We start from the raw sequence: 24,887 nt of genomic DNA, 5'->3' as shown, positions 1-24,887 counted from the left end.
CCTGGCCTATACTTAGTGACCTCCCCAGTGGGGCCAGAGCTGCAGATCCATGGCAGTCATGTTTTGAGATTTATGTAGTTTTAAAATCCTTTTAAGTGTTTTAATGTCTCCTTTTACTACAAACAGTAACCAGTTCTCTCATCGCAGCCAGCCCCCCCAGTTTCCAGCCTACCCCTTCAAGCATCGCTGCTAACCGTTCCTCCCTCAGTTTCCACACTCTGCTTAAAGGGTCCCTTCTCCAGTCTTCCCCGCACTAGTAGCTCCACACTGTAACTGTTCTAGTCTATCTGCTCATCCTGGCTGCTCCTAGCTCACTGTCACCAAATGCCTTTTCTTCTCTAGCGTTACTCAGTCATTCTCCCTGCACTGTCTCACTACCCTACTCTTCTGCCAGCTGCACCCCACTGCTACTCCTCAGTCTCTGCTGGCTTTGTAGATCCTCTCCTGTTCCCAGGAGTCCAAGAGGCAACCAACACTGAAGACCACAGGGTCAACTGGGGATCCTTTAAAAAGTCAGGCATACAAAACAAACCACACTACAGATTGACACTTGGGTCTTCCAGTCAAGAGATTTTTCTGAAATGGGCAGATGGGGTTTGGGATACAGCAGGGACTTTATTTCGCAAAGATTTCAATTTTCATGTTCCACCAAAGGCTGGCTCTATTTCTGATACTTTTGCCAGTCACAAGTCTATGTGCAGTCTCCTATTATTAAGAAATAATAAACACATAGTCAAGGATCACTTAGGAAAAATACTTGGAAGAAGAAAGCTGTTAGAAACTGGGGAATTAGTTACTCCCAAGTTAATTGTACTGTAGGTTTTTAGTAATGTGTTTGGCCACAGGACTGTTGACTGTGTAACAAGTCTGCCTTGCTTTATCAGGCAGAGGACCTTAGCCATAGTAGCACCTTAGCATTTTGTCACCCTGTGCTGTAACCAAGTCCATCCAACATGTCACTGCTGCCTAACAGCACACAACAGAGGCCTGTGAATGTGCTTTCGCTTGAGAAATTTATGAAAATAGGAAAGACTTAGCACATTTGACTCATCTGTAACTTTCATGATGTCCTTCATAGGACTGTAACACCAAGACATGACTTACTGAGGAAACCTATCTGAACCTTTCCACCTTTGGAGAACTAGTTTAAAACCCCATGTTCCCTTACTCCAAAACAAAACAAAACAAAACAAACAAACACAAAAAAAGCGGTACCATTTGCAGTACATCCCAGGAAGACTGCGTCAAAGGTATAGTACAGTGCCAATCATGTATACGCAATAGCTTTACCTTTTGACAGTATCAGCAGATAGATAAAACCACCAGAGCTTATCATTTTCATTATTAAAGTTTATTACTGAGATCAGTTTCTATCTAGTGGGGAGTACCAGTCTCAGTGTGCTATGGTAATTCTTGGGAAACAGCTGTACTAGTGCTGTTATAGAGCATATTGAGTCAGCGGATGCGCCCAGAAGACCCTGCCAGCAGAACCATCACTCTAGGAAAGTTCCAGTGCTATGTAACCAGATGAATGATGGTATGGGATGAAAAAGAAGTTAAACCCATTGTCTACTCAATGGAAGATAGAAAACGAAACAACACAAACCTAATGGAGAGTAAGATCTTAGATGGCATCTGGGGATGACAAGACAGTACAAAGCTAATGCGGAATGGAATGTCACTTCATTGGGAGCTTAGCAGTCATTGTCCTGTGTTCAGAACTTTGACAAGTTGGGCAGGTTTTATGACTGGTTAAAACCGATGAGAAAAGTGAACGACAGAGCGAGTACCTGAGTAGAAGCTGCTGAAGAGCCAAGAAGTGTAGAGTATCCACTGAGCTGAGAGGAGGAAGGAAAATTGGTCACAGCAACCTGCTGGCCACAGTATTTGGAATGACAGATCTAGCAATGGCTTCGCCTGGGAGGTCCTGGTGGAATTTTTGTAGCACAAAGAGCTTTGAAGGAATGTTTCTCTTAACAGCCTACTTACGTGGCAATGCACATTACTATTGTGGAAAGTCAGAGACTCACCTAGTCTTGTAGGCTGAAGTCTGAAAGCAGCTGTGGCTTAAGGCCTTATCCTCCCACTGCCCTTTTGACAAAAATATTAAAGACATGAACCAAGGAACTATGAGTCAGCGGGCCTTGCTCTGTGTAGATGGCAGAGGATTTAGAAACTTCTGCAGGTAGCCTGAAAAGCAAAGGCTTGTGCACCACAGGCTACCACATTAAAGAGGGCAACAGGGAAAGTTGGGTCATTAAGTAAGACCCTAGAAAAGGCTAGCTGCCAACCAGATTGGGAAGGATTGTAAGAGCTTCACGTACTTCAAATTTTACCCTTCATGCTAACCTAGTTTGCCCACAGAACCACCATCTTCTGCACCAAGCCAACACCTCCACTTTGCTCTTAGCAACTCCTCATTCCCTTAGTGAGGAGATGTGCATGAAGGACGTATTTCCACAAATGCTTTCCTGTAGCCTTGACCTGTGTTAAACAGCTTGTATCGAAGCATCTGTGAAGGTATCCATCTGTATTTGAGGTTTCTTCTCAGAAAGGACGTCACGAGAGCTGTGACAGTGCATCTTGGTGGAAACAGGTGGTCTCTTCTCCAGGAAATACTTTTGTCCATTTGTGTTTATACCCAGATGGAGACAGACAGCTCTGAAAGAAGAAATGGAGTACAAAGTTTCTTTGCTAATCCTGTCGCTGGACTTAAGGGTCCTAAGACTTGGCTGATACCTGACAGGATGGGGTGGATGGGACTGTCTTGACAGGATGCTCAGGCTGCTTCCAGACCTAGGTTGCTCACAGAGCCTTGTTGCCCTTTTTGGTCTCTCCGCAGCCATCCTCTTAAAAGTTTTTCTCCCAACTGTTTCAATCAGTTCCATTTGTTGGAAAACAGCAAGAACCTACGTATGAATTAGCTTGGATTTCTGGTTATCTTTTAACAAAAATAGTATTCTATTCCGTGATAGGAGGTGGTTTAATGCCTGTGTCTTCTGAGCCCCATTGGCTGTGAATCCTGTCTATTTCTGTTACGCCCAGCAGCTGTGCAGAGACAGTAGCGTCTGGAGGAGCAGAACGCCCACGCTGATGTGAGGCCCTGTGCGCACGGCTGTGGCTTAGCATGGTTTTCTGCCCTTTCCTTTTCTGACAATTTTTGACTGGGTTCCTGGAGTGGTTAAGTTGCTCAAAAAAAAAAAAAAAAAAAAAAAAAAAAAAAAAAAAAAAAGAAAATGCTTTCTATTAGGGGGAAAGCAAGAATGAACTTAAGCAACTGCAACTTCAAGTCTGCTATCCAACAGGGGCCGCAGAGTAGTCAGAAAGGCAGCCCGAATCCTGCGGCTCTAGAACAGGGGCGTGGGAGGAAAGCACTTCCAGTCTTAAGAACTGCCTACTCTGCTCTAAGTCTAGGGCTCAGTGTCCAGGGCACCGTGAGCCACGAGGGCAGGGAGGAGGTGCATGCCAGAGGAGCCTGTGCTTCTGCAGCATGAACGGGGTGGAGATTGCTATTAGCACGTCACCTGTGGGGTGGGGGTGGGGGTGGCACAAGGGAAATGTGGTAGTAGACTGAAGTTTTTAAAAAGGAAAGGTATGCTGATAGTTCGAGGTTGTCTCTTTAGAACTAGCCACTTTCCTTTTCAAAGTATACAGGTGGACTGAGAAGGCAAATGAGAATGAGGAGCTGTGTGTGCCATCCTTGTGCCGCTCACTCTGGCCCTCCCCCGCTTGCTCGGGGGTGTGTACAGGGGACGTGGGCTTTTGCTGGGGTCGGCTCTGCTGGGCTCCCGTCCCTGCTGTCTTCCAAAGTTGCTCCTCTTCTGCATCTACCACACGCCCGACACACTCTTGATCTTAGGCTCTCAAACTTTACTCACTGTAGTACTATTTCTGGTACAGATTCATTTTTTAAAAAGATTTATTTTTCTGTGTGTATGTGTGTGTACAAGAGTATATGTGCACCGTATGTGTGCAGGAGCTGGCAGAGGCCAGAAAGGGCATTGGTGCCCCTGGAACTGGAGTTAGAGCTGGTTGTGAGCTGTTGTGTGGATGCTGGGAACTGAACCCCAATCCTCTGTGAATGGTAAATACTCTCAACTGCTGAGCCAACTCTCTAACCCCAAATTTATTATTAATTACATAAATATTTTGTCTGTGTCTGGAAACGTGCATATGAATGCACGTGCCAAAGGAGGCTAAGATTGTTGAATCCCTGAAACTGGACCTGTAGGTGGTTAGGAGCTGCAGGATGTGGGTACTGGGAACCAGACTCTGGTCCTGTGCAAGCACAGTAGGGCTCCTGTGCAGCACAGTAGGGCTCCTGTGCAGCACGGCTGCGGCCGTTCTGCAGCCCTTCGACGATTCAGGTGGAAGACACCTTCCTTCAGAAATCTGCTGAGAACTGCCTGTGATGGCTGACCCATCCGGGTTCCATGAGACTGAGATATTTTGAACCTCTCAACATTCCCTACACAGAAGCAAACAATGCTACTCCTGACCAGTTACCTGACTCTGCTCAGTTGCCCTCAGCCACACTCTCAGGGTCACATTCTTTGGGTGGTTCTTTGGGCAGCTCGCTCTCAATTTCCCACAGGACGTCACCTTCCTCTGCTAAGTTGCTGGAGATGTGGCACTTCCTGAAGCCCTGGACAATGGATTCACTTGAGATGCTGTTCCATGCGACCATGACCCACTCCAGAAAGAGGCCCAGGGGTGGCTTCTTAGCATTTCCAGTGGGGCTCAGTGCCAGGTTCCCAGCCAGGAGCCAGTTGGAATACTGGGCCCGGACACTGTCGTTCAGGGGCTTGTAGACAACCACGTCCAGCACCTGAAGCTGTGAGGTCAGGCCCCCGGGGATGATCACCATGTCTGTGTTCATGCTCTCCATGGAACTCTTCACAGAGTCGGTGGCGTGGCAGCGGAAGCCGTTCAGGATCAGCATGCCCCGCTGTTTGGGCACAGCTCCCGTTCTCCGTCTCCACACCACTTCCAACCAGTCCTGCATCAGGTCCTCAGTCATCCAGCCATAGCGGTGGCAGCGGATCTCCATGCCACTGGGGAACTTCCCAGGGGGAATGTATGTCCCCCTCAAAATAATGTATGGGGGTAACTTCCTCCCATCGGCCAGGACACCCAGCATGGCCGTGATCCTCAGTTTCTCCCTGCCTGGGGTTTTGACCAGGACGGGCTTTTCACCCTGGTTGTCAACAGCTACCCTAGAGGGCACCTCTAAGCAGATGGGGGTCTCATCCGCATTGCCCATCTGTGCTACTTCATAGTCGTGTGTCCGGCGCAGAGCCAGCACGCTCTGCTGGTAGGTGACAAGCTTCTCAGTCAGGTCCTCAGCCAGGTGCTGAGGGACAGGGACTTTGTGCCTCAGTGACAGGTCATACCGTCTCATCATTCTTCGACACCAGCCCAGACTTGCCTTGAACCCTTTCTCTGGAATGTTCATCTCCTGGGCGATTTCAAGAGCTTTCAACTGCATTGCCTCCCTGGTGATGGGGTCCCCTTTGGCCTGCATGTATCTGACATACTCAGCCACACGCTGGTCTACCAGAGCAAACCTTCCGTTCTTGGGGCCTCGGAATGCCCGCCGCATAACATGGGCATTTTGGAGCTGTGGCTTCACTTTGCGCCAGTCTCGAACGTTTTTCTCCAACACCCCAAACTGCTTGGCGGCCTGACAGTTGTTGGTGCTCTCGGCATACTCCACCACCATCAACTTGAACCCCGCATCATAACTGCGGCGCATGCCTCGACTAAGCTGAAATTTGCTGGCTAAGTCGTCAGCCGAGAGGTCATATGCTGGAAAGCCCACGGCCACATAGAAAGGGTACCCCTCACTCCACTCAGGCAGGTCACTGATGTCCCGAGGCAGATGCAGGCCAAAGGTGTTAAGGTGCTGAGGGTGAGGAAAATGGGAGGTGGCATTCATTGGGCTTGCCCAATCTGGAGTCCTAAAGTCAGATTCTTCATTTTCTAGAAGACATAAGGAGGGGCAAAAACAAGTAAATGGGTTTTATTCATAGATTTAGGGGAGGTCATAAATTTTAACTTGGAGCTCATCCAAAGTAAACCAAAAGCTTAACATGTAATGCAGCCTAAGACATTAGCTAAGTGCCACTGACATAGGTCACTGACTCTAATTTTCACAGTATTTGTATGCAGCAGAGGCCCTTTGCAGATGAGCAGAGGCCACAAACACTAAGAAATACAGGCAAGGTCGCCAAGCCAGGAAGTGACAGACACCTCTGAGTGGGAACTGAATATGGGTACTAAGTCTAAGACAAATAGTACTGGGGCCATGTTTGGATGAAAGCAATGTTTGCAGGTGGGCCTAGTGATGTACCTGTAAACCCAGCTATCTGGGAGACAGAGGCAGGAGAATCCTAAGTCCAATGCTGCTACACTGGGCAACTTAGTGAGTCTCTGTCTCAAAATATAAAGTAGCCAGGCGTGGTGGCACACTTCTTTGATCCCAGCACTCGGAAGGCAGAGGCAGGTGGATCAATTTGAGTTTGAGGCCAGCCTGGTCTATAAAAGCAAGTCCACGACAGTCAGAACTACAAGAGAAACCCTGTCTCAAAAACAACCAACCAAAATCAAAATATAAAGTAAAATACAGCTGGGGCTAGAGCTTGCTGAGCATGTGCAGGGCCCCAGGCTCCACCCCCACCCCCAGCATCACTCAGAGGTCACATGGTCGGGAAATCAAATGTAGGCAAACTCCTACTGAATATTACAGAAATCTAGAGGCACCATGGCTGATCACAGCCATTGAACCAAAAACAAGCAAACAAAAACCAAACAACCCCCAACCCCAAAGAAAATCCAAACCAAAACTACAACAAAGCTTGTGTCAGCAAACTTAAGCCTTTGTATGAAGCTGACACCTGGTTCCTGCAGAGCAAAGATGAAACTGTCTCACCACACGTTTCCATGTGGAAGGCCACAGGAAGCATGGGTTAGGGAGATCACTGCATCTCCCAAACACAAAGGCCATCAGTTATAAAATGTGCTGTTATGTGCTATTAAAAGAAAAAAAATAACTGTCATATGCCATCCATTTTAAGAGGCATTCTCAATTGCAATGTAAAATGAAAAAAAGTATACTGTAGAATCAGTGAAATACAACAGCATCATAAGTCCAGCTACAGACAGAAGCAAATATATTTTGGTAGTCTCAAAACTATGTTATACATACACACATATGTAAGTGTAAGTATGTGTGTGTGTGCAAATACACACATACTTTTTCGTTTCTTTTTTTGAGATAGTCTCATGTAATTCAGCCTGGCCAAGAATGATCCTGAACTTCATATCCTCTTGCCTCTACCTCCCAAGTGTTGGGATTAAATGTATTTTTCCAACCATTTCTTTTGATAAATTAGGTACTTCTTAGAAATATCTACTCAAATGTGTACTGTGGCTGTTACCACCTTTCTTACCCAGAAGGGACCATGAAGCCTATAGTAAACAACTGCAAATGTGCTTTGTCCTTCCTCTCATTGTGCCTTATTTTATAGAGGCATATGGCATGCTGTCAAAGTGGCTGTGCTCACTCAGGTATGGACCATATGCTCTGTCAGCCCTAGTTTGTTTCACCCACACACCAGGCTACGCATCAAGGTGTAAACCCACACCCGATAATAAAGAAATGGAGGCCTGGGAGAAAGAGGTTGCCTAAGCCCATACAGTACCACAAATGAAGGATCTTTCTATCTTTACATAGTCTTTGTGCCTCTTTCCTAAATACCCTACCGGACACACATGGAAACTGAACACCCAGCTTCTTGTTTCTCCTGGGTAGATGCTGAGCTGGTTCACTCAGTACCTGTAATGGTTACTCCTTGGAGCCGCCACTCATCAGGGTTAGGACACTCCTCTTCCCTTTCCAATCTACTCATCATGTCTGGCTTAGGGAATGGGAATTCTGTTCACAGGAAACAAAGCAGGGAAACAGCTCTTATTACTGGCCTGGCACAATGGCAAAGTGAGTACCTCGTAGTACTTAGTTAGGAACACCTTCACTCTGCACCCCTGCATCGCCCCCACCCCACCAAAGAAGATGGGGACAGGGCCTGGAGATGCTTAGATACAAGGATGGAAAGCAAAGTATGTCTGAGGATTTATGGATCCCTGTGACTGGGAGCTGGTACTAGCAACTGAAAAATACAGCGATGGGCAGGGAGGTGGGTGGATGCAGAACACATTTTGGAATGCAACTGAGTAAACTGGAAAGCCTTCGTTCCAAATGGTTACACTCTGGGAAGAGGGATAATGCCAGCGTGTGTGTGGGGTGGGAGGCGGGGAGGGAGGCGTCTCAGGCTGTATGTACATCCTCTAGTGTGAGGCTGATAGGACAACAAAGTTTTCCTTCCCAAGGATCAACAAAACACAGGCCTAGATCCATGCTGACATTTTGAAGGGTCCAGAGCATCCCAGAGACAAAGGACAACCAACCATTACCCAGGGACAGGACCGTCTCATAGTTCATCCTCATGACTTCCCGGTAGAGGGCTTTCTGTGGCTCCGTCAGAACTTCCCACTCCTCATCCGAAAAATAGATGGCCACCTCATCAAATAGGGCTGGGACCTGAAACATGAGCAGGACTTTCTCAATGATGGGTATGCACACACTCACAGATGTTCCCCCCCCAATGGGATCAGGCAGCCTTCATTCTCACTGGTCAGGTCAGCGCTCGCACCCAGGGGAAGGGTCTGTTTATATACTTATTGCTCTTGGGAACAAGAACCTTCCTATGTCCCACGGCAACAGCTGCCACCATCAGGCTGGGGGACCCTGGACATCATCTCAGGTACTGCATGAGATCTATTCAGTTCTCCTGGGACTCCAAAGCCACAGAGCCATCCACACCCTGCCTAAGTATCCCCACAAACATGTCCACCCTGGCCTACACCTCTCTATCTCCTGGCCAGAGACTCTCAGCCCAGAGGGCGGAGCTAGACTTCAAGCTGAAAAGGATCCCTACTTTCCATGTTGTCTTTGTGGGTCACAGATCATTTCTAAGTGAGCCAGCCCTTCCTACTGCTGACTCAGAGCCAAAGCTGTTCTGAGGGAGCCAGCCAGAGGAGGCCCCTAATTTGGCCCTTCCGATATACAGCAGCACAAGTAGCTGAGAAGGGCCAAAATTCCAGCTTCACTTGTGAAATGAGACCTCAGCAAATGGTGGGCTGTGATGCTCAGAGTGGGCTCCCTCACCATCCTTCCATCTTCTTCTTTTTCTGGGTAGTTAAAGATGGCCAGCCATCAAAAACTTGTTTTTCCAACTGATTTGTTTTTCTTTCTACTGCATTTTCTTTTGTGACCCTAAAAGAATCCTATTTCAAAGCGCACACGCAGGGTTAAGAAACCATTAATGAACTTGTTCTGGAGTGTCCACTTTGCACTCTCATTCAAGCTGTATCTTGGCCAGGGTGGTCATACTGTTTCTCCTTAGCTTAGAAAACCAGTGACTGTATGGCCTGCAGCTCTTCAGCAGCCAAGCTGTCAGTCACTCATACACGCTGGCCTATCTTCCTTCAACGAGGCCTACCTACTTTACTGCCGCAACCATACTATATAGGGTAATTTTATGGGAAAAGGCCCTATCACTGCTGCCTGATTTCCCTCAATAACCTCACAGAAGAACAAAGACACTCCAGTTTAGCAAGGTTGAGCTCAGAGAAGTCTTATTTCTAGGCAGAAGACACATGGCCAATAAGCGGCCAGGTTGAGACATGGACCCAGCACTGTGTGAGTCCGAGGCTTTCCCTAGAGGACAAGGCTTTTCCCTGAGTGACTTATGTCTGCTGGAGCTGTGCTAGCTGCTCACCTGATGCCTACATCCCTCTGCCCACTTTTTCCCGTAGCCTGTCAGGTCTTCTTTGACACTCACCTGTCTTCAGGACCTATCCCGAACTACCTTACCCTCTGGGCTGTGAGCACACCTACACAGCACCATGATGTCCTGTGCTCAACACTCTGGTGCCTTGCCACACTGAATTTCATTTCCTTTGTCTGCTCATCATGTAAATCTGACTTTGCTGCCAACAGCCTGTGCTTACTTTGTTTCCCTAAGCCTAGGATGCTTCCTATGGCTCAATGGTCCTCAACCTTGCTAACGCTGCGACTCTTTAGTACAGTTCCTCATGCTGTGGTGACCTCAACCCTAACAGTATTTCACTGCTACTTCATAACTGTAACTTTGATAGTTGTGAGTCGTAATGTAAACATGTATCTGCTATGGGACGCCTGTGAAAGGGTCATCCCCACAGGCTGAGAACTACTGCTATAGCTAGCAGGTGCAAAGCAGGTTATTACTGAACAGTGACTGAGGCAAATATATTCATTACCCCTGAGTTTCTCTTCTCTTAACATACCTAGAACAATTCCAAAGTATTAAAGTTTTATCTGTCAAACTTTTACCAAGTCAACTCTTTGGAGTAAGACTGAACCAAAACAACAACAACATAATAATAATAATAACAACAACAATATAAAAAATCTTTACAGTAGGAGGTAACGATGCTGTGGTCCCTAGGCTTCCCTCAGACTTCTTCCACCATCTGGAAGCCGCGCAGCTCAGAGATTTCCCAGCCTACTCTGTTCCTACCACCCAAGATTTTAAACAACTTTCTCTTTGGCCGCTTTACTCCCTTACAAGTTCCAGATCTAGGCCAGATCTATTTATAGGCCTCTTCCATTCGTGGATAGGAGAATGCAGGCCTAGTTATACCAAACCCTGCAGAGCAGGTAACACATTCTAGACCTGGACAAATGTTGCTTGTCAAGAGCTGGTGTGGGGTCTCATCCTCTCCTGTCCCTTGGCCAGAGGATCTTCACCCATGTGCACAGAAAGCACCCAAGGCTCAGCACAAATGCGCAGGAGGTCTCCCCAGAGCTCTATGCAGATGGGGCAAGACTCTGGGTCCTGTTGCACAGGCCCTTTTTGTTCCACAGAAGACTTTTATTTGGTCAGACACGGTAGAAGGTAAACAGGGCTGGCGCTAGGAAACACTGAGAAGCCAGGCAGCCTGCAGCTCACGCTTCAGGCATCGCTCCTTGGCCTCGCAGGTAAGAACCGGCAATTCCTGTCCTTCCTCTCTCACATGGTTAGGGACTCATCAGAGAGGTGCTCTCGGGCGTGTGTGCACTGCCTCGCTCTCCTGGGAATACTTACCTCCGAGGGTAACGGTTCTGTAAGCGCTTACAACTGTACAGCTTTACTAGACGGTAGGCGTCCATGGTGGGTTGGAACCACTGCACCAGGGGAGCCCCTGCTAGGTCAGGTACTGTTCAGGGTATTTCCATTCATAACAGCATATTATCTCTTTAAATTATTTAAATAAGCTACTGACCTGGGGATTGCTACTGAATTTTTATGGTTAAGGAAAAAGTGGCTAAGAATCGGATGAAGTCATGCATACGTGACTACATACAGTCTGGTTCCAGAGCTAGTGTCTCCACACAAGGGATCTGCAGTATGCAATCCTTCCGAGCTCTGCTCTACTGAGGCCTCTTCTGTAGACTGATGGGCTTAAGACTCATTCCTCAAAGTGATTCAGGCTGTCTTCAGTACCTGGTGCAGCACTGCCACGCTCCCTGGCCTACCTTTTCCCATTGCCTGTCTCAGACTTAGGGTTCCCACGCCTTTGACCGTGCGGCTCTACTGCCTGGAGTGCAGACTCGCTCTCCTCCCGTTGCTCATTCCACTCATCGTAAGACTCAGTTCAAAGCTTACTTTTCCCTTCTAGCTGAAACTGTGTTTCTACTCTCATTCGAGTACAGCACACGGCTTAGATGTGAGCAGGAACCACCTCAACCACTGTTCAAATATGCACTTAAAATAATACAGATTCTAGTTTTTTTGTCCTCCTTTACTGTGCTAGATCTGTGTCTCGACCACACTTAACATCACTATGGACTACCCAATGCTTTGTTACATGTGCAGGGCACCTTCATCTGCATTATAGACGTACAGGGAGATCCTTGGCTGAAACTGAAGATGCTATGAGACCCTCACACTCCCACATACACTTTGGGTCACAACAACCAAAATTGTCTCCATGTACTGCTAAATGTTCTATGGTGGGAGGCGGAAAAGCTGTCCACTGTTTTAAGACTAGGCCTTCTCCAGGAAGGACACTGCCAGGCCTGAATGAGATGTCCCTGCTTCTGCCTGTGAGACAATCCTGAGGTGACCTCCACTGTCTTGTTAGGCTTGAAAAAAAAAAAAGCCTGTCTTGAGAGTCACAGGTCCCCTCCCCCAGGAGACTGGGGACCCCACGAAGTCAGGGATCCTGCCCTAACACTGTGTAGTAACTTTAGATGCACAGACGACTTCCCAGAGGTTACAAATGCCAGCATCCCCGTCCCTTCCCTAAGCTGCCAGGCTCCCTGCACTGCTCATCTCTCTCCTCCCTGGGCAAGGCACGCTCTTCACCTGGCTGGTCTCAGTTGTTCGGCACCACCAGATGTCTACTTTTACTGCACCTGACTTCCATGCTTCTCCAGCCCATTTAGGTATACTGGCTTGCTCAATTCAGCCTCAGAGTCCAGGGTTTCTACTGCTTTAGGGTCTTCCTTCAAGCTAGACAGGACTGCCTCCTGCCTGAGTCAACTGGGGAGGACAGGGTGGACACAGGACATGAGTGGATAAAAGGCGGCACAGCTCTGGCCCAGAGAACCCAGAGCCTGGCCATGCACTAATGGTTTCTACTGAGACCTAACACACGAGCTTTACTGGCAGGGCTGTAGCTCAGGGAGTCAGGGTACACAGAGCTTCCCACAGGAAAGTACAAAACCTTTTAGTACCCGGGGTTCCCTCTATAGGAGGGGCAGACTAAGTAATTTGGAACAAGGGTCTTACTAGGTCTTTGCCTGCAGCTCTGTGTTCCATGATGAAGGGCTGCCCTCTCATGGGCACAAAGGATATTATGTATTGGTGACACTGATAATGCTTCTATACAATAAAAAACTAAGCGACGCCAATTTATTGCTCACACTCAATTTCCATGACTCCAGGAAGTACTGTGAATAAATGTATGCATTAAATATTGTTGCACTTATGCTTGGGTATTCCTTAGGGCTTATTAGCATTTCCACTTAACACCTAGGAGACATAAAGCTCTAGGTGTCAACTGTTAGGCCTGAATTCTCCTCATGTCAGCTCAACAGCCCAAGTCTTATTTGTATTTGGTGCCTACAATACTTATGATGCTGTTAAGTCCAGCCCAGGGGGCAAAATGGGTGAATGAGGGACAAGAAGACAAGATCTCTGTTTCTGAGTCTTGTAATCAGCCTTGCTGCTGGAGGCTCTGACCCCATTCACTACATCAATTATCTGCACTGCCTTTTGAAGCCACAAGGCTGCTTTCTGAGGAATGCAAACACATGAGACTGGGCTATTTTTACTTCCCACGTCTGCCCTGGGAGGAGACCTAAAGCAAGGCCCGCTCTCGGGATCCGCGCCTTCTTACTTACCCATGAGCCTTCTGAGCAGACTTGCACTTTCTGCATATCTATGGGGCCATCCTCCAATTCCTGCCTCTCTCCTTCCTTTTGCTCTTCCTTCAGGGTCAGATTCAGAGGGTACACTGGGGACTCCATCTCTGCATGCAAGATTTAGCAGACAAATCAGATGTCAGTGTGAATTCTCAGCCCGAGAGAGGGTGGCCCCAGCACACACAGACCTGCTTAGACCAAGGCATAGTCTGCTTCCAGCTACAAGGGATTCAGGGAAAAGTGGCTTATTTCATTATTATTGGAGGGGCTGTGAGCAGATCATGTATCTGGCTAGCTTCAAATATTTAAAAAGCTTCCTGTGGTATGGGGACCAACTTTCAGAGACCCTCCGCGCAGCAGGGCAGAACTGAACAGTGGATGCGCAGTCCAGGAAGAAACGGTGCACTGACAGGCAGAAGTTTTGGGCAGGGAATCAGGACCAGAGGAGAGCGGTACTGGTTGCTGATGTGCTACCAGTTCAAAGTGTCTGAGTCTAGATACCACATTTGTGTAGTTAGGCCAAAACACTCAATCACCTGGATTTTCCAGATTCATAGGCGCTGTCCACAGCCAGCTCAGAAACTTAGCAGTGTTTCTGCCTTAAACGACCTCCTAAGCCAAGTCCGTGATACAAGAGATGGGTGTGCCTAGGTGACAGAGGCCAACCCAGACCTGGCAGAGCTCCTCGCCTCTGGGTCGCAAATTCTCTCTACTGGAAGCCTCCTCAGGCCAGTACAAAGAGCTTTCCTCTAAAAGACGGCCGGCAATTGCTGGGTGTGTAGTGAGTATGCATCTTCTATGAGTCCCATTTTCCGGGACTTCCAATGCAAAGATCTTCCCAGAGTTCCGAGACAGCTTCCCCAATGTTTCCGGGGGTGGAGGGCGGCCTGGGGAGGTAGGAATGCTCATGAGGTCCCAGGAACCCGAGCCTGAACTTGGCCGCGGCCTGCGCCGGGCTGCCGGGCGGGGAGGTGGGAGGGGCCGGCGCGAAGGTGCCCGCCGCCGCCCCGGCTCGCTCCAGCCATCTTGCCCAACCCTTTCCCGCCGCCCCCGCGCCCGTCCCCCGCTTGGGTCCCCCAGCACACCTGCTAGGCGGCGACATCCCTCGCCACCCACCTCCCGGGGCCGGCCCGCAACAAAGGCGGCGGCGGCGGCGACAGCTGCCATCGGCGGTCCCCGCCCCGCCGCGGCCCAGCCTCCTCCCTGCCGGTCTCAAGGAGGAGCCGCCCCCGGGCGGCCACGCGGCCCCTTCGCACTCACCCCGGCCGAGCGGGCGGCGAGGGCAGTGGCCCGGGATCCAGCGCGCCATCAGCTTTGCCGCTCCGGCCGCTCCAGCGCTGCCCCTCGGGTGGGAGCGAGGACACGTGGTGGGAGGGGAGAGGAGGGCGGAGCCGAAGTTGTTGGGGGGCGGGCTAGGAGCGGTGACGTCAGCGGGCCTCGGCGGCGCTTCCGGCGACGTTGTTGCTGCGGACTATGGTGGAGGAGGCGGGAGGCGGGTCGCACGGTCTTTGGCTCCCTTGTGGCTGCAAAGGTAGGCGTCTGCTCTGCGAAGCACTGGTGTTCCCTTCGCTCAGGCGCTCAGAAATGCACTGTGACTCTAGCCCAGCACGGAAGGGTGACCGGGATCAGGATTCCTATTACGTCCAAAGCGCTGTTCCTAGCATACTAGTGAAGGGTACTTGAAGATTTTTGTAGTATTGCCATTACCTCCCAAGCATGTAATCCCCTGGACGAAATAGTAGTAGAGAAGTTCTTTCGAGTTATTTGCCTGCATCCCTGTGGAGAAAATAGCAACACTGTTCCAAGAGACCTCGAAAGCCTCTTTATTTCAGAAAAAGATCCTTAGGGCTATTTTTCTGTTGGGAGCTTGTTTGAAAACAAAACAAACAAAAAGCCACTTGATACTTATTGAAACACTAAAAGATTGAGTTCAACCCGGGGACTGCAGATTTATAACCAAGGAGAGGAAGGGATGTGGATGTCAGGGCATAGAAAATTACTAAGAGGATATATCAAAGGTTGAGGGATTCTTGCTAAACCCATTGAACGGGATTCTTGTTGAAAGCAGGTCAGGGTGATCAGATATCAAGGGTGCTAAACTGACTTAGGGGGATTCTTGCTTAAACTAGGCTGGGCAAGCAGGAGATGGGGCGGGTACCACAGTGTAGGCTTCTCTCAGGAGTCGGCTCAAGAGCCTAACTTTGGTTATGGAAAGAATATTTTTTAAAACGTATTTTTACTTAAAATTCTTTGTGTGTGGGCACGCGGTTCCTGTTTGTAACAGGTAGTTGTGAGCTGCCTGATGTGGGTGCTGGGACAAAACTCTGGTCCTTTCCACCACAGCCCCAAGAGAAGCTTTAAAACAATATTTTACTTTAAACTTACTGCTTCTGCTTGCGTATGCATGCACATGCTGTGTATGTAAGCACAAATGCCATGGCATAGATGTGCCGTGCTTTTAATATACAAGACAGCACAGCAGACACACCTTTGAAATGTCCTTATAGCTGACAAGAGCAAAGAGGGCTAAATCGCTGGATAGAGAGAGGGGGTTAGGACTTCTTTGTTGTTGTTGTTTTAACAGCCATCTCTTTTGATGTGTAAACTTAACCTTTTAAAAGCAGGAGTGGCATCTTAAGTTGACTGAATTTTATTTTAACTTTGCTGAGGGGAAATGGCAGTTTCTGAAAGTGAGAAGGTAAGGACAGACAGGGTGCTGGGTCATTGCTGGCACCTCAGCTTCTTTCAGAAATGAACATATATTCTCACGTAAGAAAAAAAGCAACACTAAAGTCTAGTCTTTGAGAGCTCCAGATTTGAGTATCCATAGGAAGAGGCAGTGATTCTTTAAACTTTTTTTTCATACAACTTTTTTTTACGTGTATGGGTCTCTGTTTGCATGTCTGTCTTAGTTTGCTCTCTTTTGCTATGGTACCGTGACCAAAAGCATCTTGGGGAGGAAAGAGTTTATTTCAGTGTTGGAGGTTAGTCTGGTATACGGTGATGTTAATTACTGCTTGCTGTCTCTGTGCCCCAAGGTTGTTATGTCAGGGTGCCTAAAGGACTTGGTCCTGTTTGACCAATAGAAAGCCGTCACACCTGGGCAGGGCAAATGGGATAGGCGTGGCTAAGGTTCCCTGGCTTTGGGGACAGAGAGAATCTTGGGAAGGAAGGAGAGACCAGAGGAGGAAGAGCAGGAAGAAGGCTGCCATGGGTGAAGAGCAAGAAGAAGCACATGGCCAGCATGGATGGAGACTTGGCCTGGGTGATGATGATTAGCAATATTTGGGATTATGGATGGGAGGTACCTCAACAGAAATTATTAGAAGCAGATGGCATGGGATTGGGGCAGGCTATGGGATACCTGCCCCAATATGGGGAGGTAGTTTAGGGGTTTAATATCTTCCCTGCCCCAGCTTAACCAAGGCTATCTTAAAATATAACAGATGTTTGTATTTCATTGATTGTTAGCAGGTTAGAAAATACTGCCGTACTAACAATTATAGACCTGATAATAAACATTAATAGGCCATACTGACAAATTAACCACAGCATTTCGGCTTAACATTTGTCGTCCATCATGAAGGCAGTTTGGGGCAGGAACTCAAGGCAGGAACCTGGAGGTAGAACCTGAAGCAGAGACCATGAAAGCACGGCTTTTACTATGAAAGCACAGCGTTTACTATGAAAGCAAGGCCTTTACTAACTTGCTTCCCATAGCTTGCTCAACCAACTTTCTTATACCACTCAGGACCACCTGCCAGGGATGACCTCACCCAGCTAGGCCCTCCCGAATCAATTAATCATCAATCCCACAGAATTGGCTATGAGGCAGTCTCAAGACAGGAATTCCTCAATTGCCATTCCTTCTTCCCAGATAAAAGTTTATGTCTAGTTGACAAAAACCAACCAGCACAATGCATGTATGTATACTAGGTGTCCATGGAAGTCTGAAAAGAGCACAGGATCCTCTGGAACTGGACTTACATATGGCTGTGAACCACCATGTGGGTGCTGGGAACCGAACCCAGGTCCTCTGCAAGAGCAACGGGAACTCTGAGCTGCTGAGCCACCTCTCCAGCCCCTCGGATTTTTATTTTGAATCCACAGTCCCGTGCTTTCAATTATTATTTGAATCAATCAATAATCAATTATTATCAGGGGACCCACCTTTTAGGAGGCCTAACGGCTAAGAATGCTCACTCGGCGTGGATGCAGGCATCTTTCTGGAACAGTGCGATGCCGACGTGAGTGCTGGCGTTGTTCTCTCAAGTCCGGTCACTTCTATCTGCTTGGTTTTCCTCAGCTGCTAAGAATAGAAGAATGGCCCAGGCTTTCTCTCTGTTCTCTTCAGTGATGCAGTCCTCAGTACAACCTCATCCAGGTGGGGAGTGGCTGAAGCAAGTCTCCGAGATGGTGCATGGCTGCAGTAATTTAACGGCCTGGGTTTCTGCTAGAAGGTGCTTTACATATCAGCAGAACGTCTGTGTAATCAACGTAATGAATCTCTAATGATGCTGCCGGTCTGATTTCATTCTTCCTCCTATTGAATTAAGGTAGCACCATAACATAAGATTCCAAAAGGCAGGGCTGGAGAGACGGCTCAGTGCTTAAGAGCAAGTAGGAGGACATACAACAGTCTGGGCATGGTTTCTGTGCAGGCCTGCGATCCCAGCACCGAGGAGAGTGGAAACAGGAAGACCACTAAGGCTTCCTGCCATCCAGCCTTTGAGAGTGGGTAGGGAGGGCTAGGACACACTCGCAGGCACACACACACACACACACACACACACACACACACACACACTTCATAGCCTTGGAGAGGGTGTAGAGAAGGCTAGGGCACTCATGCACACACACACATCATAGGCCTTGGAGAGGGTGTAGAGGACTAAGACACACACACACACACACACACATACACACACACACACACACACTTCATAGCCTTGGAGAGGGTGTAGAGAAAGCAAAGACATACACACACACACTTCATAGCCTTGGAGAGGGTGTAGAGAGGGCTAGGACACAAGTGCACACACACACACACTTCATAGCCTTGGAGAGGGTGTAGAGAGGGCTGGGACACACACACACACTCACACACTTCATAGCTCTGGAGAAGGATGCTGGCCCTCCTCCTTTACACCCAGTTCCCACAAATACCCCAAAGCTTCAAATCCCACGAAATACTTTTAATTGAAGTGTCTCTGGTGACTTTCAGACGGGCCTCTCTCAGTGGAGGCTCTATACTACTTAGATCAGCATGGCATCTGGCCCACTTTCTCCTCTTCTCTGATATTTTGGCAGATTGCATTAATAGGTCCTTTGTGTCCCTTTAGTACTGTTACATATTGTGCCATTGCTGAGATGTTATGTGCAGAGTGAACTTCAGGGCCTCTTCACTTGGCCTGGCCATGAGATGTACTTTGGCCAATTGAATGTGAGTAGAAAGGACTCCTGAGCAGAGGTTTTAAGAGGTTTAGTCTGCTTCCGGGTGAACCTCTGAGAGCTGATGACCTTTGCCATGACAAAAACATTGAGCCTCACTGTCCTTCATTCTTGGTATCTTAATTCCTTTTCTGTTGCTATAGATTGCATGACTAAGGTGAATTATAGAAGAAACCATTTATCGGGCTTACAGTGTTAGAGGGTGATGCTGTGACTACCATGGTGGGGAGCATGGTAGCAGACAGGTAGTATGGTGCTGTGAGTAGCTAAGAGTTTATATTCTTATCTGCCAGTAGGAGGCAGAGAACTGAAAATTGTATGGGCTTTTGAAATCACAAAACTTGCCCCTAGTATAGACCACCTCCAACAAAGCCACACCTGCTAATCCTTCCCACATAGTTCCACCAAGGACCAAGAATTCAACTCTCTCCCTCCTCTCTCTCTCCCTCTCTCTCTCTCTCTCTCTCTCTCTCTCTCTCTCTCTCTTTCTCTCTCTCTCTCTCCCTCCCTCCCTTAGTTTTTCAAGACAGGGTTTCTCTGTGTAACATCCCTGCCTGTCCTGGACTCACTTTGTAGTCCAGGCTGGCCTCAAACTCACAGTGATCCTCCTTCCTCTGCCTCCCAAGTGCTGGAATTAAAGGCGTGTGCCACCATGCCTGGCTCGAATATCTCAGCCTATGGGTCACCCAGGAAACATCCATAACACATATCATTCTATACCCAATGAATAAGACTGACTCCCCCACCCCAGAGGCTTAGATATTTGATTTCTTCATCCCCAGTTGGTTTGGAAAGCATTAGCAGGTGCTATTTTTACACCAGGATATTTAAAAAGCACCTTTATCTATGACTTATGCTCTTTTACTATAAAATATTCACAATACTGCTATCTTGTTGTTTCATGGGATCTGGGGTGACTTAAATCTGTTTTCCTAGGCCATAGTCACTCATATTAGGCTTCAGAATAAACTATCTCTTATCCCCTTTGACCTGAGAATTACAGTTTTGTTTTGACTACTGATATTCCACTGGCCAAACACTGTTGGGGCCAGGCTTGAAGTTAACAGACATAGAAATGCATCCTGCCCCCCCTGAGACCACAGCAAAGGTGCTAACAAATAATACTGACACAAGGGAATGGAAATTTAGGATCCATAATTTGATTTACAACATTACCTCTGAGCTCCTTGATGCAAAAATGTACTCACACCCACTCAACATCGCCCAAAGCCTCATCCAATCATAGCATCAACACAAAGAAAACATTTTAATAGCTTTTAAAAAAATCAGGTTTACTTGATAAACTTATGAACTAAGAAAATGGCTTGGGGACAGGAAAACAGAAATAATTTGAAAAATAGGCATCAGTAGAAATTTAAATGGGTATGTTCATAACAATTCTGAATTTTCAGTGGACAAATGTGGATGGATCGCCTAGCTCTGGAAGTGGAGACTGTCTCCTGGTCCCTGGTTCGAATCTTTTCTGAGAGTCATACCAAAATCCACTATTCTTCATCACTTTGGATTTGTGTTCTGGGAGATCTCTTATTGTCTCTCCTTAGCTCTCCTGCTGAGGGCTCTTGGGAATGCATTGACAGAATGACCTCTTAGCCTGCTTCCTCCCTTCAGGAGCTTGAAGCTTGCAAATTATTTTAAGTATTGAATAGAAATCAATTTTAAACATCTCTTTTAATTTCTGTGAATATGGGTATTTTGTCTGCATACCATATGTGTGCTGTACTCATAGAGGCCAGAAGAGGGCAGCACAACTCTGGGACTGGAATTTCAGATCCCTGTGGGTGCTGGGAACTGAACCTGGGTCCTCTGAGAACATCCAGTGCTCTTAGCCACTGAACCACTGAGAAGCCATCTCTCCAGCCTCAGTTTGTTTTTATACCATGTTTGTAGAGCATTTTCTTTTCTGTCATAAGTCTCAAAAAAAGAAAAAAAGAAAGAAAAGAAAAAAAGGCAGTTGCCGTGCAGGAGGAGCTGCAGTGGGCAAGTGAGCTTCCTGGAGATGGTTCACTGTTTTGCTCAGCTGCAATGGATGTACCTCAGAGAGGCACAGCTCCGGGGCTTTTGCCTCCAGATTGCTTCTTGCTGCTGCTGTGCCTTCTCATATTTGTCATTGCTGGCATATCTCTGGCATGGCGTGGGAGACCCTTACTGCCTATAGCCTGGTGTGATTGTTTCCTGGGTGACAGCCCACTCGGTTGGGCAATTTTCCTGCAGACCAACATGAAGATGAACTTTCATGAAATAATGATATTAAGATAAATTAATAATGTTATAGAATTTGATTTAAATAGCATTAGAAAGTTAAGATGTTTTTTGTCAGTGACTCTGATGTAGAAAATCTTGTGAATGGGTGTGTATGTGTGTATGTATGTATGTATGTATGTATGTATGTATGTATGTATGTATGCATGTGTATGAGTGAAGTTGTTGGAGCTTGTTGACGCTTGCTTCACCCATCAAGTGTGTGTGTGTGTGTGTGTGTGTGTGTGTGTGTGTATGTGTGTGTGTGTATGTGTGATTCTGCTGGTTACCGTCAGTTCTGGCTTAGAGAATCAAGCTTTTACCCTCAGAGGAAAGTCTGATGAGTGATCAGTCACTGACTCTATGTCACACTTCTGTTTACTCTGTGGTGCCCAGCTGACCTATGACAAAAAGTGTATGAGTTTTCTAAATATTTGATTCCAATGATTGTCATTAGCCAAAACTACACTATTATTCTTCTTGGGATTTGATTCTTTCTTTTAACCCAAGTAAGAATATTTCAGTCACTTTAGGCTTCTGAGACAAGACATTTAATGTTCCCATCAATCCTTGTATGCAGCTGAAAAGATAAACTCCGTGATACTCCAGTCCTTTTTAAGGTCTCGGCAAAGAGCGCACTTGTGACATCTAGAAAGTGCCTAAAGTGGCTGAGCCTTTGTGTTGGTCTTCTTTGGGGGGAGGGGTTACGGGGGGAGGGTGGATGCAGAAGACACTGGAACCTGGGCCCTTCAGCATGCTAGGCAAGTGTTCTGGCACTGAGCTATATACCTTACCCGTGTTGTTAGCAACACAGGATCTCACTGTGCAATGCAGGCCTTGCCCTCCACATGCTGAATTACCAGTGTGCATTTCCCTGATGCTTGGAGCCAGATTTTACTGACATTCTTGCACTTTGATGTGAAATAGTTTCTTTCTTCCCCCCACCCTCCAACTCTGTATTTTCTGTGCTCTTGGGTTCCATGTTTGTGTGCTTCCAAACCACTTTCCCTCATTTGGTCTCTTTGCTCTGGTACTGTATCAAGTGCATCTGGTAACAGCTAGTTCACCACCAAGGATCTGACTTAAAATCATTTCGTCAGACAGACTGCTGCCTGTCTTTCAGGTGACAATTTTACCACTACCTAACAAAACATCACTTTCCAGCTTCTCATAATGGATTCTGGGATACCTGCTACCCAGTCAGAAGCACACTTTCAGGTTTTTGTCTGAGCAGTGGCCCACTCCACATTATGCACTTCTGTATTAGTCAAGCAAACCTCTGGTGTGGCACAGAAAAGCTATCACAAAGGAAAGCCAGTGTTGTCCAGCTGGCATGGCCTTGCCTTTACCCATGTAGCTATGCTTTGCAAGTGTCGTTTCTTCACGATTCAGTCTTAAGTGTTTGCTCCCAAGAACATGTGTGTTTTCTAGATTATTAGATTTCTAGTATGTAGTTGCTCATAGCAGTCTGTAGTAATTGTTGCAATGTCTGTATTTCCATTTCTGACTTCTTTGACTTCTTTGAGTCTTCACCTTTTCTTCTACCTGATCTTTGGTTTGTTGTTTTTGGTTGTCGTTGTTTGTGGATAAATTCCTTGGTTCATTGTGTGTTCTTTATTCTCATAGCATGAATTTCTGCTCTGCTCTTTATTATTTCTTCTACTAATGTTAGGTTTGGTTTAGCCTTGGTTTTTAGTTCCTCAAGTTGCAATGATAAATTGTTCATTTGAGAAGCTTCTGCTTTTTTAAATGCACTAATTTCTATAAGCTTCTCTCTTAGTATGACTTTTGCTGTCCCCAATAGCTTTTTTGTATGTGATGTTTTCATTATCGTTTGCCCCAAGAAATCAAAAACATCTTTGCTGAGTCTTTAATTATTAAGACTCTTTAATTTATACATATTTTTATAGTTTATAAAAACGTTTTTGCCATTTGTTTTCATGTTTATTGTTTTTTTAGTTAGAAAAATTAATATGGTTTCAATTTTTAAAAAGTTAGAAGCTGCCGTTTTGTGGCCCGTCACAGGACATGTGCTGGAGAGCGTTGAGTATGAGCTCTAGAAGCATGTGTGGGTGTGTGTGTGTGTGGCTGTTGGGCGGAACCCTTGCAGATGTCTGTGAGGTCCCGTTTGCCTCGGTGCAGCTATCGCTGGTGTGTTGGTTTTCTGCCTGAGTGACCCATCCGTGATGAAGGTGATTGTTCAAGTCCTGAATTGTTATTGGACTGGAGTTTATCTTTCCTTTCAGATTTATTAAAAGTTGCTTAGATACTTACATATCGGGTTCATGTTTATAATTGCTATTACTTCTGGCTGAGTTAACACCTCCATCATTAGATAAAGTTCTTTATACTCCCCTTTCATACTTTTGGTTTTGAGTCTATTTTATCTTTTGTAAGTGTGATTGCTCCCACTTTGCTTTGGATTCCATTTACATAGGGCATTAAATATATCCCTTCACTTTCAGCTTTTGTCCTTAGAGATTATATCTCTCATGAGTGGATAGTTGTTTGTATTTTTAAAACACTCCACATCTTTTAATTGGAGATTTTAATCCTTTTACACTTAAGGTAATTGTTGAGAGCTTATGTGTTATTACTACCAGTTTATTGTTGCTTTCTAATATAGCTATAGTTGCTTTCCCCCGCCCCTTTTTTGTATAATTTTTCTTTGTGGCTAAGTGATTTTTCTTTAGTTGTGTTCTGTTTTTATTCTTAAAAAGTATGTGTGCGTGTGTGTATGTGCATATGTGTGTTTGCTTGCATGTATGTTAGTGTGACATTATGTACCCAATGCTGTCCTCAGAGTCCTTTAGAGGGGTGTCAGATCCCCTGGAACTGGAGTTCCAGACGGTTGTGAGCTGCCACGTGAGTGCTGGAAATGGGATCTGAGTCCTCTGGAAGAGCAGCCGTTGGTCTTCTTAACCACTGAGCCATCTCTCCAGCTCCTACTAGTATGTTTTGAGTACAAGTTTGTACCTTGTGGCCTTTTAATGTTCATTATACACACATTTTTATGTTTTAGGTATATTAATGTAGATATTACATTATATGTCTTTTTGATCTTTATTTTAAAGATATAATTCTCCCATGCACTGTGTTAATACCCTTAGAACATTCTCAATCTGTCTGCATAGTTCCTCTTACCAGGGAATTTTACCCCTACTAATTTTTTCCCCTGTGGCTTCTGTTTCCTTCTTCCCATGAGAAGATTCCCGTTAGCATTTCTCAGAATGCTGAGTGCAGATAAGTCCTCCTGGCTTTGTTTGTCTAGGGACGCCTTTGCCTCTCTTTCATTTCTGATGGATCGCTCTGCTAGTGGGTTGGCAACTCTTGTCTCTCCTTGCCCTGTGACTGTCTCATCCCACTCCCTGCTGTCAGGTAGGGTGTCTGCTGAGAGGTCCTGATGCGAGGTGGCTTAGAGCACACACATAGTCTTTGGGAATTCCCCATCTTTCTTATTTGTGTGTGTGCACATGTGATCATGTGTGTATAGGCATACATATGTGTACACAGTTGATCCTGTATGTGTCTGTGTGTAGATCAGAGGATGACACTGTGTATCCTCAGATGCTGCCCATCCTTTTTTTTTTTTTTTTTTTGAGACAAGGTCTCTCACTGTCCTGCAATTCCTCATGTATGACACACTGAACTGGCTAGTGATCACCAG

The 24,887-nt window shown here is 46.7% G+C and overlaps 1 protein-coding gene and 1 long non-coding RNA gene across 10 annotated transcripts in view; one reads left to right on the top strand and one right to left on the bottom strand.

Annotated features, from left to right (window-relative positions):
- Positions 1–1,335: 1,335 nt before the first annotated feature.
- On the bottom strand, positions 1,336–14,907 carry POGK (pogo transposable element derived with KRAB domain). Of its 4 annotated transcripts, none has more exons than XM_084776014.1 (6): positions 14,771–14,907; positions 13,490–13,617; positions 8,467–8,599; positions 7,838–7,936; positions 4,507–5,982; positions 1,336–2,661 (listed from the first exon to the last, which is right to left on the bottom strand). In XM_084776014.1, exons 1-5 carry the CDS (start codon positions 14,817–14,819, stop codon positions 4,517–4,519), a joined length of 1,875 nt encoding a protein of 624 aa, XP_084632140.1. In that variant the 5' UTR covers positions 14,820–14,907; the 3' UTR covers positions 1,336–2,661; positions 4,507–4,516. The 4 variants fall into 4 exon arrangements, with proteins under 4 accessions (XP_084632140.1, XP_084632142.1, XP_084632139.1 ...); XM_084776016.1 differs by adding an exon at positions 14,047–14,397 and having other exon boundaries at positions 1,336–5,982; positions 14,771–14,896; XM_084776013.1 differs by having other exon boundaries at positions 1,336–5,982.
- A 31-nt stretch (positions 14,908–14,938) lies between these two features.
- Positions 14,939–24,887, top strand: part of LOC311593372 — a 94,858-nt gene continuing 84,909 nt past the window's right edge. For all 6 annotated transcript variants that reach the window (XR_014777669.1, XR_014777670.1, XR_014777671.1 and 3 more), the window contains exon 1: positions 14,939–15,041. This is a non-coding gene — a long non-coding RNA (uncharacterized lncRNA). The remainder of the gene's footprint in view (positions 15,042–24,887) is intronic.

Source organism: Acomys minous, assembly GCF_964271855.1.
Source record: "Acomys minous genome assembly, chromosome: 1".
In the NCBI taxonomy this organism is placed as follows: domain Eukaryota; kingdom Metazoa; phylum Chordata; class Mammalia; order Rodentia; family Muridae; genus Acomys; species Acomys minous.
Note: the sequence above shows the minus strand (reverse complement) of the source record. Positions and strands in the feature narration are given on the sequence as shown.

What these genes read in the sequence shown, in the direction of transcription:
- POGK (XM_084776013.1), bottom strand. Translation starts at nt 14,819, where the DNA reads ATGGCGCGCTGGATCCCGGGCCACTGCCCTCGCCGCCCGCTCGGCCGG. An exon ending in TCTGCTCAGAAGGCTCATGG is followed by an intron (nt 8,600 to 13,489) that starts GTAAGTAAGAAG and finishes CTCATGTTTCAG; the next exon opens with GTCCCAGCCCTATTTGATGA. An exon ending in CCAAGGAGTAACCATTACAG is followed by an intron (nt 5,983 to 7,837) that starts GTACTGAGTGAA and finishes TATGTCTTCTAG; the next exon opens with AAAATGAAGAATCTGACTTT.